Source organism: Fundulus heteroclitus, chromosome 2 (assembly GCF_011125445.2).
Source record: "Fundulus heteroclitus isolate FHET01 chromosome 2, MU-UCD_Fhet_4.1, whole genome shotgun sequence".
Classification (NCBI taxonomy): Eukaryota; Metazoa; Chordata; class Actinopteri; order Cyprinodontiformes; family Fundulidae; genus Fundulus; species Fundulus heteroclitus.
In genome coordinates, this window is record NC_046362.1 from 17518284 (window position 1) to 17538445 (window position 20162).

At 40.4% G+C, this 20162-nt stretch overlaps 1 protein-coding gene across 4 annotated transcripts in view; it reads left to right on the top strand.

Annotated features, from left to right (window-relative positions):
* The window catches only part of tln2b (talin 2b), a 144650-nt gene that overhangs the window by 79527 nt on the left and 44961 nt on the right, over window positions 1-20162 (top strand). For all 4 annotated transcript variants that reach the window (XM_012871470.3, XM_021320955.2, XM_021320956.2 and 1 more), the window contains exons 10-26: window positions 1552-1707; window positions 3781-3882; window positions 3996-4072; window positions 7402-7585; window positions 7774-7887; window positions 8162-8270; window positions 8866-9074; window positions 9321-9419; window positions 11637-11804; window positions 12038-12332; window positions 14413-14579; window positions 15260-15388; window positions 17784-17897; window positions 18025-18138; window positions 18236-18370; window positions 18543-18671; window positions 19998-20100. In XM_012871470.3, the coding sequence (XP_012726924.2) occupies window positions 1552-1707; window positions 3781-3882; window positions 3996-4072; window positions 7402-7585; window positions 7774-7887; window positions 8162-8270; window positions 8866-9074; window positions 9321-9419; window positions 11637-11804; window positions 12038-12332; window positions 14413-14579; window positions 15260-15388; window positions 17784-17897; window positions 18025-18138; window positions 18236-18370; window positions 18543-18671; window positions 19998-20100 (2404 nt within the window). The remainder of the gene's footprint in view (window positions 1-1551; window positions 1708-3780; window positions 3883-3995; window positions 4073-7401; window positions 7586-7773; window positions 7888-8161; window positions 8271-8865; window positions 9075-9320; window positions 9420-11636; window positions 11805-12037; window positions 12333-14412; window positions 14580-15259; window positions 15389-17783; window positions 17898-18024; window positions 18139-18235; window positions 18371-18542; window positions 18672-19997; window positions 20101-20162) is intronic.

Genomic DNA, 20162 nt, shown 5'->3' on the forward strand with positions numbered 1-20162 from the left:
AATGCCAGAATTTTCCTGTAATTGTAACTGACAAGTCTCAGTTAAATGTATTACGGTAAACATGACTGTAGGGTTAGTGTTGCAGTAACTGGCAGCAGCGATTATAAAGTGGCTCTGATACTCACTGTGATAGCCTGTGTTCAAATAGGTATGAAAGCATTCGGGAAGCACCAAAAAGGCCCATTATCGCCTCAGATAGAGAGCTTATGAGTTGAAGCTTGTGGCAATAGCTGTTATGCTCTGCTGCAGTTCTACAGCACAGAAGTGAAATAGGAACACAGCAAAAGAACAGGATAAAGTTGCACGAGCGAGTGTTGTAAAGACTCTGGCAGAACCCCCATTTAGCAATATATGTGAAGAAAACAAGGAGGAGCATAGTTCTAATGGATGATAAATGTTTTGTTCTTTTGGCCAAATGGTTAAAGTTTATTGCCGGGTTCAAATAAATATATTGTATGCCATTAAGGAAACATCCCACCACAAGCACTGCCCATGTTCAAAGGGAAGAGGTAGTGATGGAGAGTTCAAGACTGCTAAATAATTTACTCCCGTTGCACTCAGCTGTTGATGTTTGCAAAAGGAAAAGTAAAGACCTGGCATTTTTCGAGCGCTTTTTCTGAAACCCACCATTTCTCACCCGTGAGTCTTTAATCACTGCAGGTATTTTGAACCGAAGGCTTTGTATTGCTGTAAACACGCAAACACAAAGGGAAGAAAAAAAAAATGACAGTTCATTAAAGTAATTGCATTCAATCAGTTATGTGAGCTAAATGCAGGTTTGCGTCAGTCATGTGTGCTGGTGTGTATGCCGTAATGCCTCAATTGCATTTTCTTGCTCAGGCATGTTAATCTAACTAACACAATAAATCATCTTTCCACTTAAAATTAGAAAGGAACTGTTTGAATGCAGGCCTTGAAAACTCTGACGTTTAAATAATGGGACCTGAAACAATGAAAGCCTGCACAAATATGGAACGAGCACTGGCATAATGTTATCTGCCCTTGAGTTTCTCCAAATTAGAAGTGTTCTGGGTTTGTACTATTGTCTAAAGTTTTGACCCTGTGATACATGAGAAACAAAAGTGTTCTATGTGTATAATTACAGTCTATATAGAAAAATATATGTATTTTTAAATAACTATGACCTCCGCATCTTCCCACACTGCTAATTTCTTCTTCATCCTCTCTGTCCCTGAAGGGGAGTTAACGCTCAGAGTCCAAAGTGAGCTGTAATAGATTATCAGTGGGCAGCAGAGCTGGTGGAGGCTCCATGCTGCTGGGCTGACACTGACTTAAACCTTTGGAGACCTTGTTCAATAAAGCAGCAGTTAAACAAGCCATAGCTGTTGGGGTCATTTTGCAGCTGCCTCCGTCCCTTAACCGTTTGCGACTCGGAGCATGGTGCGACATCTGTATTAGAGCAGCAGTAGCTAAATGGCACCGGCGTTTTGCATTTTCACCTGACATGAATCATCTGTGTAGGTGTTCAGCCCTGACTTATTTATTTGTTTCTTTGTCTGATGTTTTTTTTTTTTTTTCCCTTTCTGACAGGAAAAGATGAAGGGTAAAAATAAGCTGGTCCCAAGGCTGCTGGGGATAACCAAAGAGTCGGTGATGCGAGTGGACGAGAAGACAAAGGATGTGGTGCAGGAATGGCCTTTGACGACAGTCAAGAGATGGGCAGCCTCTCCTAAGAGTTTCACCTTGGTACAGTGGGACAGACTGCGCACGTCCTCAGTGCTATTTTTAGACCGCGCCTCATGTTATACGGCGGGGAAAATAAGTATTGACCACTTCGATGGTTTTCTCTGTAAATATGTTTCCAAATGCCGTAAAATCCACACATAGTAATCCAGGCAAACAAAAAGATTATAACAAATATGGTGAACGATGATGTGAAATAAGTACTGAACATGTGAAAAATGCCCAGAAAGCCAAGCAACCATCTGAAATCTGACTGTATTTAAAAAGGCAAGCCTGCCCTATTCCTGTGCCAATTAATATCATCTGATTTAGTCTAATTTCTGGCCGTTGAAAAGATTTCTCATTACAAAAGTATTGCGCAGGAGACATACTATGGTGGGTGTAGCATTGGAAACGTTTAGAAATCTGACCTGTCTGCAGACACAGTCTGACCAAAACTAGGACTTGATTATGATGGGACGGAGCTAAAATATTCTGATGCTCTGCAGATGATGATCCTGCAAGTGTTAAACCATGTCCAAATGCAATATTTATGACTCTGAAGCTGTTTTGAAAAACTGTTTTTTTAGAATAATGTTGAAAAATGGGAATATAATGCTCCGTAAAAAGAAAATGTTATTATTCTGTTAGTTTAGAACATTTACACAGTTAAACTAAATGCAAACTTCCTCATCTTAGTGCATGTCGGTAACACTGAGTTGGGCATCCGGCTCCAGTACAATCCTTTTGTTTTGAAGACTATGCTCTTGTTTTAAACTCGTCTATGGTCAGAGCCCGATGACATTAGGGTGATGTGACTTCTCTGTGCGTCTTAGTTCTCAGTCAGAAGGACAGAGTCAGATGAAGGACAATGCTGGGCTAACAGACAGAAAAAGACAAATCCTGCAGCAACTAACAGCCCAATCAAATTTATCAAGTCTGGATCATCTCGGTTTTAATTTACTTTGACTTGTGTTTGACCTTGACGCTGGGTCAGACTGATGTTGTGCCAAGATTTCCCTACCAACTGAGCTGAGAAACGGGATGTTTAGAGGGTTAAGGCACCCTTAGGTCTGCTTCGTTGAGAGGTGACACAAAACCTAGGCTAAGAGTATAGGTGTCTCTGTTTAGTCGAGATTCTTCTCTACCATCAGAGCTTTCCGGACCTCAAAGAGAATTAACCTTCCCCTTCATTCTGAACACTTTTTCTCTTAAAGTTAAAAAAGGTACTTAGAACCAAGACATTTTCAGAAAGATCCTAATTTCTTCCCTTTCACGGAGAGAAAGAGAGAGACACCTAGACACATAAATTACAATGAAGTTAAGTCTTTAATCAAACCTGCGATGGTAATAAAGTCTTAACAGCTGCTGGGAGGGATGATCTGTGATAACGCCGTGCACCTAGGAGGGAGCAGTCTGTCACAGAAGGAGCTTTCCAGTTCACCAATGGGGTGGGAGACATTATGTATGAGTAATCTTATACTTGCTATAGTCCTGTCTCCCACCAACCGCACTGGATCGAAGGAGGTTGGGTCTGAGGAGCCCGTTGGCCCCATTTTCAACATGCTAACCAGCTATTATCTTTGAGCTAACAACAGGGTTAAGGGGGCAGAATTTAGTATTTGTATTATTCATCTGAGAGCTGTTTTGCTTTTTTCTTATGGCTGTTTTCTTCCACTGCTGGAAGTTTTTTTTTTTATCTCCCCCTTTAAAGATTAATAACAAATGCTAATTCAAAAAACTAACTCCTAAGGTATATTTGCCAGCATTTATTTAAAATAAAAAATACCCACTCATGTGTTTCTACAGAATGCTTTGAAGCAAGCACTTCTCAGATTTGCTACATCTTGCATGAAATCAGCTCTTCGGAGAAATGGGATGCTCTACAGAAGCCAGTCTTTTTTGCTGGAGAGTTGAAAATGATGAAAGTACTGCCAAATTTATTCAGACCCTCACCCTCAGTGATACAATTTTTTTTTTCCTCTGAGCACATATTGCCACACTCCCTCCCTCCAGTTGAAGCTAAATATACTTTACATCTAGCCAGATGACAGTACACTGTAATTTATACACACTGTTTGTCATGTTTTAAAAAAGGATTTTGGAGAATATCAGGAGAGTTACTACTCTGTCCAAACAACAGAAGGAGAACAGATATCCCAGCTCATTGCAGGATACATTGACATCATTCTTAAAAAGGTGAGTGCATAAAAATGAAACGCAAGCCTTGTTTGAATTAGCGCAGTATAATGTGTTTATCCAAATAATCCAAAACAATCAGCAGCGCTTGCTGTTATGTCCTCCCAATGCAGAAGCAGAGTAAGGACCGATTTGGACTCGAGGGAGACGAGGAATCCACAATGCTGGAGGAATCCGTTTCTCCTAAGAAGTGAGTAGTGTTTACATATTGTTCTCTGTGGCAAAGCGCTGACCGCTGTGATTTATGAACACAGTGTGGTTAGAATCGATGCATCTGAATCTTACTGTTTCTTTACCTATGTACTGATATTTATAGAAAAAGATACGATAGAATTAAAATAGTAAATTTTGAATTAAACACAAAATCCACACTCAAGATGATTCCATGTATTTTGATAAAATTATTTTTTTTAACAATTTTGTTGACATTGCTTAAGGTTAAGGCTATTAAAGCATGTCATAGTTGATAAAATAAACTCCTGACCCAAATAATAGCACACTAAACCCAAATAATTAACAACCCAAACAACCGTCTTACAACCTTTTTCATTCTTTGGTATAACTACAGAAAGAAATATGCTGTTCACAAGATTTCTCTAATTAACATCGGTTCATAAAGATCATCTGAACTTGGTGTTTTACAACCTACAGCGTAATTTTATACCATAGTTGGAAACCACAGAATTATAAGGATGTTTTCTTTAGTATTTCCGTTTTGTGTCTTCTCGTTTTATATTCGCCGTTCCTACACAGTCTGAACAAATATGGTTGAACTATTTTCTAGGTCTGGAAAAGCATTCAAATAAATTGAAAAATGTTGTTTATTTTATTATTATTTTGATACTTTATTCCATATACCATTTGTTTAAAATGTTTTCATTCATTCATCCATTCACCTACCTACCCACCCATCCCTTTGTCCATCAGTCAATCCATCCATTTGTCTGTCATACAGCCATACAGCTGTCTATATACACCCCTGTGCTCATCTTTTCATCCATCCATCACTGTATCAGTTTATCTGTCCACCCTCTTTCTTACAGTGTGTGGTTTTTGTAGGCTTCATGAACTACTGACAGAAGCAGAAATATCTGCCATTAATCCATGGTGACCTTCTGTATTTTGCCTTGAAAAAAATATCTAAAACAGAGCTGAGAACTCTGGAATTTTGTGACGAGAAAAGTGTGAACATTTGACAAGATGCATGCATGCAAAGGAGCTCCATAAAAGCACCTGTGCATCGTGTTCATATCTCAAGTCTCATCTCCCCATATTTCCCCGCAGTCCTCCCATCTGGAGGCATAGACACATAAACAATGAAGACACCCTTATTTGGTAAGATTGATTTTGGGGTCTCAGGCACAAGGGATGGTGTAGAGAGGGGGCAGGAGAATACGGTCCTGGAATGGGAGGGCAATACATCTCTGCATGGTAATTTATTCAGCAGGACTGGAGTGTGAATGGGAAGTGAAAAAATGTGTTATCGGTGAAAATTTACACGGCTCCTGTTAAGTCCACTCTCTGATAAAATGTGCTGTCATACTCTTTCTGTAATTGGGCTAGATGACTCATGTTGAGGTTTCCCGTTGCAAAAACATAATTGACACATTTCAAAACAAGCTGTAATTAACCAATTGAGCCAAAAGCCATTTTCATGCACAGTGTTCTCTCTGTCGAGGCCTGCTCACAGTGAGAATGGTTGTTGGTGTGTGACCATTGTTGTGCGCTAATTATCCTTTTGTAATGGTCTAAATTAATCTCAGTGATGTTATCATAAACATTAGCATAATCATTGGATGGCAGTTTATTAATATGTATTTTATTGAGAATTTAGGTTGTGGATTAACACAAATAGTAATTAAGTGTAAGGAAAAGGATGCCTGTGGTATTGTACATGTGCATTTTGATGCCAGTTAATAAAATGCATTGCAACCGATTGCCCAGAGAAATTACCTGATTAGTAAAAAGATGCCACTAGTGATTAAAACAATTTCAAAATATATATATATATATATATATATATATATATATATATATATATTTTATTTAACTTTTATTTATACAGGTATTCTCACTGAGATCCAAGATCATACTTTTAAGGGAGACCTGTTTCATAAAAAAAAATCAAATACAGAAACGGTTAAATTTTACAGCATTTAAAAATACTGCTGTCATGTGAGGGTTATTTAGTAAACATTAGTAAGCAAACAGCACTGTAAAGACTAACATTGTGGTGGGGTGGGTGGGGGGTAGGGGAAAAAGGTCTGGATCCTTTTAATGCGTAAGGCGACAAAATAACACTTTGCACATTAAACCGAGTAGCGTACGATCCATTATATGAAAATGTAAAGAGTGTGGCAAAATCGTAAAACTACCAAGACTTGGTCATCCACCTATACTGACAAACCAGGTAGGGAAATTATTGATCAAGGACGTAGCCAAAAATCTCATGGTTACTCTGGAGGAGCTATAGAGATCCACAGCACAGCTGGGAGAATCTTGAGACTCACAACCTCTGTGTGTTCCTCGCCACAAACCTGGCCTTTCTGAGAGTGTGGCAAATCAGAGGTATATGCTGAAAGGAGGTTTTCAGCTTTTCACAACCCATGTACATGGCACCGCAAACGTGTGGAAGAAGGTGCTCTGCTTAGGTCAGACCAAAATCAAACCTTTTGACTCTTATGCAACATGTCTCATGTGAAGAAAAACTATTTACATTGTATGCACAGACATGGTGGTGGTGGTGGAGTCAGCTTCATGCTGTCAGGATGTTTTTACTCCATTTTTTTCTGTTCAGAAATATGCAATATGTAGCGGTCAATAATCTATAATCAAGATTGCCATTACATGGTGAAGTTCAAAAACTTCACAAACTTAATGAAACCAAAATAGTAAATCACGAGAGGACCACAGGGAGACAGGCAGGGGGCGGCAACAGGATTATTGGACTTGCCCCTGAATCACACAGCCTCTGTTATCTGTGCGTTTTTCTCTCCGACGCCAATAGAAGCCATTTTGGTCAATGCGGTAATTTTCACCGGCTCCATGGCGCTGCGGCATGACGGAGGGTCCACCGTCAGTAATCAAGTCTATTTTTGACGGTTGACGGATGATGGAGCAAAAGGCATAAACTTCTAAAACCCAGTCTGTCTGATCCATAGTGGATCAGACAGACACCAATGACACAACAACCATTAAAATATAGAAAATGCGAGCTATTTGACAAAAAAAATAAAATGCAGGGGTTATTATTACAGTAATAATGTTACATTTAAAACAATAGCAATTCAAGATTCAAACACTGTTTAAAATTTTCTATTGTCGGTTTCCTAAGACAGAGCGGAGGGCTTTCAGTGAAACCATATTGTTTTACGACAAAAATAGATTGGACCAAAGAATAAATGAGACTCACCCAACCTTGCATAATTGCTGCCTTCGTTTCCATATATAGATTCTTATGTATGAACTTTACTTCCATACAGTATTTCTCTTACTTCATTTTTTTGCATCTATTTATAGATCCACAATTTTGCAACAGCAGTATAATAGGGTTGGTCGTGTGGAGCATGGGTCAGTGGCCCTTCCGGGCATAATACGGTCCGGCTCTATCGGTGGCCCTGATAACTACAGTGTGGGTACAATGCCTTCTGCCCAGCAGCAAATCACCACTGGACAGATGCACAGAGGACACATGCCTCCACTGGTGAGTGCAATACCACACCTCTACAAGCTTTGTTCTCTAGGTCCGGAAGAGAAAAAAAAAAAAGAAGTCATTGGGAAGATCCGGGTTTGATGTCTTTTAGCTGTTTAGGCTGTTGGTTCAGTGCACAAATTACCCTGATTCCAGTTTGATAAATATGTTTCATGAGCATGTTGTGTGTCTGCCGTCAGAGTCTAGCCCAGCAGGCTTTAATGGGAACCATTAACAGCAGCATGAAGGCTGTACAGCAGGCCCAGGCCGACCTGGGGCAAGTGGATAATCTGCCTCCACTGGGCCATGACTTGGTGAGTTATGGCATATTTCTTTCACAAATTTGGAGTATATATTGGGATAGATGCAGCTTGTTAATACAGAGGTGACCATCGTGCTCCAACATTTACAGCCAACTCTTGCTTTCTGCCCATTTAAAAAAAAAAAAAAAGGATTAGGCTGCAGACCAGACGGTTAACATGCATGCTGTTGACAACTATATTTTCCCTGCTACCCCTGAGCTTTAATCAATCAAAGAATCTCCCACTGTGATGAATATCTGAAAGTCTTGTTTTCCTCCTCCGAAAGGCGTCCAGGGTTTGGGTTCAGAACAAAGTGGATGAATCAAAACACGAAATCCATTCTCAGGTGGATGCCATTACTGCTGGAACAGCTTCTGTGGTCAATCTCACAGCAGGTGAGTTCTCAACAAAAGTCTAAACACGTAGCAGGAGCTGCTTTTTAATTATTTTACCTTTTGACTTAAATGCTCACGTTCTATCATTTAAACTTGCTCTAGGCCATTTTTATTTTACTTTATGTTTTCTATCAAAAGGACAAGTCAAGCTCATGGATGCTTCCCAAGCCAGCGGTGATCAGTTACTGCGTCGCGCTGCAGTTTTCTCCATAGTTATTCTGTTTCTCCTTGTGAATAAATCTTAAAACGCCTCCTCTGAAGCTCGTCTCTCCCAGCTGCCCCATCTCGTTTGATACAACGCCAGTTTCCAGTTTCAACCTAACCTTGCCATCTGTTAGGTTTCACCTAAGCCCCCCCATCTCTCTTTATAATTCAGAGATTTTCTTCTGCACCGCCACTTGCTTCATCAGTGTTCTTATATCCATTGAGCCATTTCAAACAGGCTCTAATCATGACTCTGATGTGCTTGTCAAAGCGAGTGACACGCGAGCCGCCCCGTGGCACAAGCTGAATCAATGCTGCAGCAGTAAATTAAGATTCACAGCGTGGACGTGGGTCGGTTCGGGCTGGCGTGATGGCTGTCTGTCCACTGCAGGTGAGCCAACGGAGACCGACTACACAGCAGTGGGCTGCGCCATCACCACCATCTCCTCCAACCTGACGGAAATGTCCAAGGGCGTCAAGCTGCTGGCGGCGCTAATGGAAGATGAGGCGGGAGGCGGACATAAGCTCATGGGTGCTGCCAGGATGCTGGCGGGAGCCGTGTCAGATCTGCTCAGGTCCGTGGAGCCTGCGACCGGCGAGGTGAGGCACCCGGTGGCTACTGCGCCTGGTTTGAAATCCCGCCGTCGACTGCAATCCCTAGAACAAAATGCTGAACTGCATGCTAATTTTAACAATATCCCAGTGAAGATGGCCTACAGAAACTTTTTTGTTTCCTTTTTTTTGCCACGGTGGAAAGTTTGATACTAATTTAGATCCTGCTGGAGTGTTTTCTGTGGAAACTGGCCAGCCGCGTGTAATGAATGTGCTGATGTCACCCTTGTGCAGCCGAGACAGACGGTGCTGACTGCAGCAGGAAGCATTGGACAAGCCAGCGGGGACCTGCTCCGTCACATGGGGGAGGGCGAGACTGATGAGAAGTTCCAGGTTGGACGCCTCCCACTCACTGTTTCTATGGCTGTGCCGGCCAAACAGGAAGACACACACCCATTTTCTCAGGCCCCCTTTACAAATGTCAATACGCTCTTATGTAATTACCACAGGCTTTATTGTCGGCCTGCCACTTTCAAACAAAGCATCAGGTGGAGAGTGTTTAGAGGAGAAAGACTACACAGTGTTTAAACCCTGTAGTAATCAGCCTATCTTTAGAGCCAGGGTGCTGCTTTATGTGTTTGACAAAGAAACTCAGTACGTCTTCTTACACATTAAAAACAAAGCAAATGACCATTCTCGTAAATCTTAAGCTATTAATCTTTTTATTACTTTAAGTTTATGTACTATTTTGCCTTTTTTTTTTCCTTTTCACGTCCTTTATAATTGGAGATGCACACGTCAGACTATTGTGGCCAATTCCGACATTTGTATACCTTTGATTTCTTTTTTTCTTTAATTAAAGTTTTGTTTAAAAAAGAAACATTTACAAACATGATGGCAAAGAGCATTGTAAGCCCAAAATACATACGGTTAAATGAAAGTCCTGGAACAGAGTTTTGAGTAAACTTGCGGTTGACTCACTTAAGACAGGTAGCCTGACATAAATCAAATTTGTCACCATATTTATTCTTAAACTGGGGGAAAAAAAAGAAAATACACTGAAGTTAAATGGAAATAATTGAAAGCGAACTGCAGAGACAGATCCTGTGGCTTCAGATTTAAACCGAACTTACTGCAAAATGGAGTAAACCTATGGATTGTGAGGATTTTGAGTTAGGCTGTTAATTGTGAAACTGCATTGGAGATGGTACGTTTGTGTGCTTTGCGGGCTTCATGGTTTGAAAATTATGTGGGCAGACTTGAGATCAGTTGATCCACCAAATCACTTGATGAGGCGGTTCAGCACATTGTATGTGTGCTGAACTTGTTAGCTTTCAATCGCTCAGAGGATATATATATATATATATATATATATATATATATATATATATATATATATATATATATATATATATATAAATAAGACCCCACCCACCCTCGGCGTGGACTCTTCACACTTCTCCCCTCAGGCCGGAGGTGCAGAAGTGTGAAAAGCGGGACCTCCAAATTAAACTCCAGACTAACTCACTCTTCCTCGCTGCTATCAGGCTTCTAAACTGCTGACAGTTTTCTGTAATCATGTACAGAATTGCATATCCACATCTACTAACCTTACTACTGTTTTATTTTACACATGCCCTTCTACTCATCCCATGCAGCTGACTTACAACGTTTGCATAATACTTCTTTTGTTGTATTTTTGTATACATGCGTATTTGTATGTTGAGGGTATTCCGTCTGATTTCCTATAAGTTATTTTCTCTATACCTTTGTATTGCTTGTTTTAGTAACTCACCTGTTTATTGGTGTTCAGAGTGTAGAGCAAAGGAAGAATTTCATTACATAAGGAAAAAAATGTTACTGTGTAATTTGCAATGAACGTGAAACCGAAGCTAATATTTGTTTTTCCAACTATCTGTCAGTGACGGGGCATCTTTTCACTACAGATAAGTAAACTATTACTAATTATAACCTCCCTTAAAAAAAATCTATTCAACCCTTTACCGCTAAGATTTCCAAAAGATGCTTCCAAATCCAGCCTTCTCTACAACTTTGCTGTAGTCTGTTCAGCCTTCCTGTTATCAGTTGAATGTCTTGCTCTCTGTTGCTCTTTTCGCAGCATGAATGAAAAGCAAATATCTCTTAACATGTGGAAGAACTACATTTTCTTTTGCAATGGCGTCTCACATCCTTGTGCTTACTCCAACATAATTTTAAACACCTCAACGATACAGAGAGTAGTTAACTTTGAGTCTTCCTTGAATAATTGGTATTGTTTAGGTATAGTGGGTCAGGAAAATAAATTTACATTTCGGAATTCCTGATTGGCCAATCACCAGTCAGGGTTGATCAAGCTTTGAATCATCTGAATCGGGATTTAACTGTTCACCTCCATTCAATAATGCTGATATAATTTCAAATTCACACACGACTACGTGCCTCATTGTTTAATGTTAGGAGTCTTGTCGCTCGTGGTACGTTACTCATGTAATGGTCACATCATGTCAGCTGAACAAAATGGATTGCAGACGTTTACTCTCCTGCTCCCCTCAGTCACACGCACACAGCTGTGCTCTGTTTCTGTAAAGGACACTGATTAATATGTTGCAGGACACCCTGATGAATCTGGCCAAAGCGGTGGCCAATGCAGCTGCTATGTTAGTCCTGAAGGCCAAGAATGTGGCCCAGGTGGCCGAGGACACCGTACTGCAGAACCGAGTGATTGCAGCTGCCACTCAGTGCGCCCTGTCTACCTCTCAACTGGTCGCCTGCACCAAGGTACATGCTTTGATTTCTTTTTTTTTCTTTTTTTTCCCCCCCCTGCAAACTTGCAGAAAAATGAAGACTTGCATTTGGATCTAACGCAAAATAAAAATGTGTCATTTTGAAAGCCTCCCCAGTTGCCTGTCTGCGTGATGGTAGATTAACTGTGGCTTCCTGCTTCATCGTAAAAATCAATGTTAGATGTCTTGATTTGGATGAGCTGCTGCCAGCCTTTGTGTACGGTGCAGGTGGTGAGCCCGACCATCAGCTCCCCAGTTTGTCAGGAGCAACTCGTCGAGGCTGGGAAGCTGGTGGACCGATCCGTGGAGACCTGTGTCAAAGCTTGCCGCCTGGCCAGCAGTGACGGCGAGCTTCTGAAGCAAGTCGCGGCGGCAGCTGGCGTGGTGAGCCAGGCCCTCAGCGACCTGCTGCAACACGTCCGCCACTATGCCGTCTGCGGGGAGCCCATCGGACGCTACGACCAAGCCACAGACACGATTATGAACGTGACTGAAAATATTTTCACTTCCATGGGTGATGCGGGTGAGTAGCAGCAGCCGTGCTGAATAAAATGAGCGTATCCCCACAGATTAACCTGGCTTCAGTTAACCTGTTCGGTTTGTTTTGACTGCGCTGAGGGACTCTAAAAGTATGATGTGCAAATGATCCTAAAAAAAAAAAAAATGTTCAAAGCTCAAGTCGTATGTTTTGATTTGAGTCAAGAGGCTGAAGTATTTTCAAAGTGAGTCAAATTCCTGAAGGTTTGTAGTAGACATGTCACCCTAAACCACTACAGAGTTCTTGGTCGGGTCTTAATCAGCAGCAGGGAGCCTTTGGAAGTTAACGGGAAACACATGACTAGAACATTTGTCTCAAAGGGTCAAACATTTTACTCAGTCCGCTTAAAAAAAAAATCTTTCCAAACAAAAGATATGCATTCAGCGCAGAGTGGACAGGTTGATTTCATATGATTACACATTTGTCGTAAAGACGTCTTCTACAGAGTTTCACTCAGTGAGTTATTCTGAGCATAAGGTGGGAGTTTAGGAAACCCAGCTTTTAAATAGCAGACATAGATTTATATTTCTGCAGAAGAGCATGAGGAATTAGAAACCTTCCGCCACAGGACATAAAGGTGAAAATAATGAAAATATTAAAGTCTTAAACCCAGAGGTTTCCCACTCTAACTGGAATATAATTTCATAAAAAAAATACTGTACCATATTAATGTATTAGGTTTAAGTGATATGAGTTCATGTCAGTTTTTTTTTCTTTTACTTGAGGTTTTATTTAAGTATGTATGATTGCTAGGTAATCACTATTTCATTTTTGATTTATGTAAGTATTGGACAAGTCCAATTATTCAAGTCTTGGACAAGTCCAAGACTTGAATAAACCTTTTTGAAAGCAACAGAATATGTGCCCTATTTGCTTGTCATCCTTTTTATACATTTAAAAAAAATTACTACATATTTAAAAAAATTATACATGTTAAAAAATACCCAAATTTCATGTTTTTGGAATTGTTGTGCTTTTTCACTTTTAACTACTTCTAACTTTTTTAACTACTTTTAACTACTCAATTACAGACTGAATTAATTCATGTTCATATTTATCAAACCAAAAGCTTTAAATCCACAAACATGAACTGCTTTCAGTCATGGACCAAGTAGATTTAGATCTGTATAATTTTATTTTATTTTATTCCTATACACTGTCTTTAAATTTGGCTGAATTCTCTTTAAAGCTCCTATCATAAACATATTTTCATGCTGCAATTATCAGAGAGAGATAAAACCTGAAAGTTGGACTGTGACGCCACCTCTTAAGACAACGTTTTAAATTGTGGCCACTTTTAAAACACCAGCACGTTGCTGTTACTGATTCTGATCATTTGTTTAAATTCATGTCAACATCTCTGCAGTTATTTAAGCTGCATTTGCCACTGTCATAGTCAAAAAGCAAGGTTGGAAGCCACAAAATGCATTCAGCTGGGTTTTCAAATCCTCAGCTGGTCCTGCCAACCACCAGCTGAACTTCCCTGCTTACCCGAGGCTCCTAACAACAGGGCTGTGATGCAGAACCAAGTCAGCATGATCTATCTGCTTTGATGGCCTGGACCCGAGCCTTCGTTTTATAGCCTAAAATGATCAGTGGTTCACAACATCCTCAGATGGAACCCCATATTGATTTATTCTTTTATAAAAGCTGTTGTCAGTTCGGGCTTCATCATCTAAAAAAAAACTGCATTGTTAATTTTAAAGTTCTAAAAAAAAAAAAAGTTGAACCTGCTTATCTGAATGTTTTTATGCTGAGTAGAGTTTTTTTGTTTGTTTGTTTTGTTCAAAAGGCAAAGTATATTAGATCATATAAAAAAGTGCAGCAATAATAATCCAGTTTGCTGATGTGGAGTTGTAATGCTCCTGCTCCTAGAATGCTTACAGATCCCTTTTCTGCAAAAAAAACAAACACATCTTTATTTGATTTCTAAATAGTATCTAAAACATAATTATGACATGCAGTATGAGTCCCTCTTTCAAACTTTTTGACTTATTGATTTGCTCTGGTCTGCTGTGGATTTGTGCGGGCTAGTGGTTTAGACTTTGTGCGTTGGTCTGAACAGGCGAGATGGTCCGTCAGGCTCGCGTGCTGGCCCAAGCTACGTCCGACTTGGTCAACGCCATGAGGTCAGATGCAGAGGCGGAAGTGGATGTGGACAACTCCAAGAAACTCCTCGCTGCGGCCAAACTCCTCGCTGACGCCACAGCTCGGATGGTGGAGGCTGCGAAGGTCGGTGTCATTGGCTCTTAAACGACTCCTCATAACATGACATATTTCTCATGAGTTAAACCCGTGTCCTGTTAAATTGTTGGATTCTGCTTTTGGTTTGGGGGTTTTTTCACTCTGTCTTTTATTATTTTATTATTATTGTTGTAACCTTGTCTATTATGCTTTTTATTGGAATGATCATCAACAATCCATAAATGTGGCCCTGAGAAAACTAAACTTAAAACAATGGCTGCTTGAAAGCCAGTGTACTTTTTAATGCTAATAGCCACAATCCGATTTTACATCCTAAATTAAAGCATGCAGCATCAGTGGCTCTTAATGAGCCTCTGGCACCATCAAGCAGGATATTATCTGTGCGAAATACCCATGCAAGAGGAGCGCGGCGTATAGCTCGTTAGGATGTTTTTGATCTGTGACACATTAATCACCACATCACTGCCATTATCAAAGAGCATGTGAGGATCTGGCAACTGACGGTTTCCTTGGAAACTGAAAGGAGATTGCGTTAAATGTTTCTTTTCATTTATCGTACAACACGTGCTGTGCAGTCAGAGTTGTTCAACTTAATATTTTCGGAGATCTGGATATTTCGAGGCTCCTGTTTTTTTCCGCATCCGTGGCACGCATCACCGCCGCGTTTTATGCACATATATACATAACTCCTATTGGTTATCCCTCAGGGGGCAGCTGCGTACCCAGAGAATGAGGACCAGCAGCAGAGACTGAGAGAGGCAGCCGAGGGGCTACGGGTTGCCACGAATGCTGCAGCTCAGAACGCCATAAAGAAAAAGCTCGTCAACAGACTGGAGGTGAGTCAGAGGAAGAAATTGTTTCATTTATTTTCAGTTTTTCGACTTGTTCAACCTTAATTCAGGCACTAAACCCTCACCACTGTCGTCTTAATTAAGACACAGGGATGTGTTCTATCCCTGCGATATCAAATTCTCAGAAAAGGTCACCCTTTTATATTTGTCTGTGCTATGTCTTTTTATCAGTACAGTACGCCGTAAATCCCATTAATGCTCAGAAGGAACTATCTGTATATAGATCTGTGTTTAGCCCTTGATATCAGTTTGCCCCCTAATGACTACCACCCCTCTGCTCTGGAGCAAGCGATGTTCAATTTCCCAGGCATATAAACTATTCATTACCCAGGGGCTGGGATCAGCCTGCTATCAGACAGGAACCTCAGCCTGACTCCATGCATCAGATGGTCACAGTAACGGTGCTAATGGTCACCTCCATCACAGCCGCACGTAAGCCAGTCGAGAAGAATGTTATTAATCTCTGAGTGTGCTTGTAACAATTATCTCGGAAACATTTAGGCAATTCTGGAGCCCTCAGTTTTGTACTGTCAAGATAAAATAAATGGATCTCAGCTGCTCTGCAAATATGTTCAGTTGTAGTCTTTGTTTTGTCTAAATTTGGCATTCTGTATAAAATATTAAGCATAATAAGCAGCACCTTTCGGTGGACTTGTACCCATGCTGTACCTTTAATTTCCTTTTCTTAATGACATTTTGCTAAACTGCTTATTTTTTTTCATGGTTCCTCAGTCAGAAAGAAATTTCACTTTCTACCCTACCATCTTTTTAAAGCTGGTCATATTTGCGTTGCAACTCATCAATATGAATTTCACAGTAAGACTAGGCTTTTAGAGTTTGTTACGTCCACCAGGCTCGTTTGGTGGGATAACATTACAAGGAGACCACACAAGGATTTTCTGGTTAAATTAAAACTGAATTTTATTAAATTATACTAAAGAAATAAAATCCCAAAGAGAGAATACCTAAAATAAGAAACCATGACTAACCAGAAATAAGCAAATGCAAAACAGACCTAACAAAACCCCAACAATAAGACAAGCTACAAATCAAATCAAACCAAACCAAACCAAATGGGGATCTGAGGAGGGAGAGCAGGAAGAGAGCCTCCCCTCTGCTGCATGCAGAGCAGCTTTAAAGCAGCAGAACACCAATCAGGTAAATGCATACCACCTGCAGAAGGCCTGTCTCTCGAACCCTAAAAGGAAAATAAGGCCAGGACTGACTGCAGCCGTAACAGAGTTGCATCGTATTTTGGTTGGCAAACTGAAATTTAAGGAATTCAGTGTGAAGGTTTGAAATAAAGTTATACATACAGACTCAAATATACAGGCTTTTTTTTACCCTTCTAATATTTGGATAAACCTTTCCTTGCAAGTTATAGAAAAAATCAAGCTTGTGGCATAATTCTGGATTAATCTTTTGACACTGTTTTTATGAAAAAAAAAAAACAGCTTGATTTCCTTGTATAGACGTTGTCATAATCTATACATTTTCAACAGGGTTCAGACTGATGCCATCCCAGATGCCTAAAGGAAGCCTGCTTTGTTATATAACCATTTACATCAAGCCTTTAGAAAGGCTCCAGCCTGAAACCTATTAAAAAAATATGAAATATTGTATGCTTAAAACCAACCAATTAAAATCTACCATTTTTTGACAGTTGCCAGACAGGAAATGGGGGAAGAGAAAAGGGGAATGACATGGGGAAAAGGTCACCGGGCCAGGACTCGAACCCGGGACCACCACGTCGAAGGCTCAGGCCTCGATACATGGGTCACGTTTTTCTGCCCCTGCGCTGCCGCCTCGCCCTGCCATTTCTAATATAAATCAAATATTTGCCTGGATGACAGAGAAAGTGTGTGATTTTTGTGTAACGAGCTTTTGGACGTTTATCCATATGTAATCGGGGGCATTTGTACATATTTGTCCTTTTAGTTATAATTTGTAACTTTTTCTGGATCATAGAAAATTCACATTAAAACCAAACTTGTGTTTGAACTGAAGGTATATCGTTTAACCATTGCACTAGGGAGAAAGAATTGCGACAAAGCATATTTTAAACCTTAAAACAATATGATATCCACACTGAGGATGAGTGTATGTAAACTTGTGACGCAGCACAGTCCATGCATAAATATGAACTAAATCAAGGAAGACCGGTGGTGATTAATTCATGACATAGAGACAGTATTGCAATTCTATCTCTTCTCTCACATATCATTCTGGCTGAGACTCCTCTCTATCTGATTAACGCTCTGTCTGAGCCAGAACCCAGCAGTATATCACTAGACGGAGCATCCATGGGTGTTCCTTTTGCCAAGCACCGCTTTCTGCTTTAGACTAAATTGTCTCCATTTTTTTTTTGTTCTACGAACAGATAGCTGCTAAGCAAGCAGCGGCTGCTGCGACTCAGACCATAGCAGCTGCACAAAATGCTGCTGCTTCCAACAAAAATACGGCTTCGCACCAGCAGCTGGTACACAGCTGCAAGGTACAGTCACACAGTCTTTCATGCACTCCGTTTCATGCACCTTGTGTATTTTTGCCACATTTTCTCTTCATGTCTCATTAGTGTAGCATATGAAAATGTATAATAGATTTTTTATTTCTAATCCCAGGCGGTAGCAGACAGTATTCCTCAGTTGGTGCAAGGAATGAGGAGCAGCCAGGCCCAGCCTGAGGAGCTTGGCCCTCAGCTCGCCCTCATCATGGCCAGCCAAAGCTTTTTGCAGGTAACCCTGTGACCTTGACATTGTCATTGACCACCTAACCTGTGCTTTTTGTTCAATCTTATAAATGGATTTTTATATCTCTATCACTACATCTCAGCCTGGAAGTAAGATGGTTGCGTCGGCAAAGTCAGCAGTGCCAACGGTGGCTGAACAGGCTGCTGCTATGCAACTGGGCCAGTGTGCCAAGAATTTAGCAACCTGTCTGGCAGAGCTCAGGACCGCCATGCAGAAGGTATCCATGACACAGATTCATCTGACTGATGCAGGATATTTGCTTGCTTTTTATTTTACTGAAACTCCACTTCTTCGACCTCGTTTATAATACCAGCTGCATTAAGCGTTTCATTCAGTCTGTTATGCATAACTGAGTTTGGGTGACATTTTTGTTTGGGTTTTATCTAAAGGCCCATGAAGCCTGTGGTCCTTTGGAGATTGACTCAGCCCTCAAGACAGTACAGACACTAAAGAGTGAGCTCCAGGACGCAAAGAGGTCTGTGATTGATGGCCAACTCAAACCTCTCCCAGGAGAAACGGTAATGATTTACATTATAAAATACATTTGTTTTTACTAGAATTACTTTTTAAAATGACTTTGAGTTGATGTTCCTGTGTATTTTCTTAAATTAATCCGTGAAGATATATAACAACATAATAAGAACAACAAGCTCAGATTTATTTTCAACAGTTTTGTATATAGCTATTACAATAGCCTCTTCTGACTCACATGCTGTGCCTTGCAAAAGCCTTAAAGTATATATTCACATTTTGTCCCATCGCAGTCACAAAGTCCAATGTCTTATACTATTGTGATTCAATGTGATAGAGCAATTGGAAGGAAAATTGTGTGTGTGTGTGGTTTTAATTCATTCATGCACTACGGCAACTTTGTAGAACTACCTTTTGCTAAAGTTACTATACCAACTATTCATGTCTAGTGACAAGATCATTTCACAATTCCTTTAATATTAAAGTCACAGTATCTTTAGACAAGGCATTTTTTAAGTCTTGACACAGATGCCCAATATGCTTTAATATGAACCATTCCACCGTAGCTGTAGCTGTATGTTTAGGGTTATCTGCTAAAAGACGAAGCTAAACCCCGGTCGCAAGTGTCCTTTTTTAACATTATTTAATCAAGTGTTGCCCTGTGCTTAGCTTTACTCGTCTTCCCATCAACTCTGACCAGCTTGCTGTCACCGCAATGTCTCACCAGGGGAAATTATGTGTTCAGAGCGTTAGTGTCAGTGTTAGCTGTTCTCCATGCATACCATTTTATATCTGTCCAAAAAGTTACATCTTGTTCCTATCTTGGTAGAGCGCCTTCTTCCATGTGTTTGCTGTGTCCCTTACAAAGATTTTTGGCACAGTCCAAACACGACTTAATTTCAATGATGGCTTCTTAGTTCTTAGGCCTTTATTAAACAGCTGTATTTATACTGAAATTAAATTATGCAAACCTGGAAACGTAAGGTAACTTTGGAATTGGTTGCACCGGATTTTATTTAGGAGTGTGAGACTAGAGGGGGTTCAAAACGAATGCATTCACATCTGTCAGGTTTTTACTTGAAAAATGTTTTAAAACAATATTTAATTTTGTTTGAAATGCAAGATTATGCACAACTTTGTGTTGATTCATCACATTAAATCCCAATCAAACTGTTTTTTTGGGGTGTAAACACTATTTCAAGACACTGTTAATACTTTGACCATTCACGGATGGTCAAGGTAATCACTGATCCATTTTCCTCCATGAGTGCCTAAGTACATTATCTTTGTTTTCTGTGAGATGGATTGTTTTTTGGTCAAGTACAAGCAGAAAGAGGGTATTGAATTAATAATGCGCTGTGTTGCACTCACAGCTGGAAAAGTGTGCTCAGGATTTGGGCAGCACGTCGAAGGCTGTGGGCTCCTCCATGGCCCAGCTGCTGACCTGTGCTGCACAGGGCAATGAACATTATACAGGTAACTTCCTCTGAGTAACGTCCCCCTGTAATTATTCCTTCCCACTGTACTGCAGCAGGCTG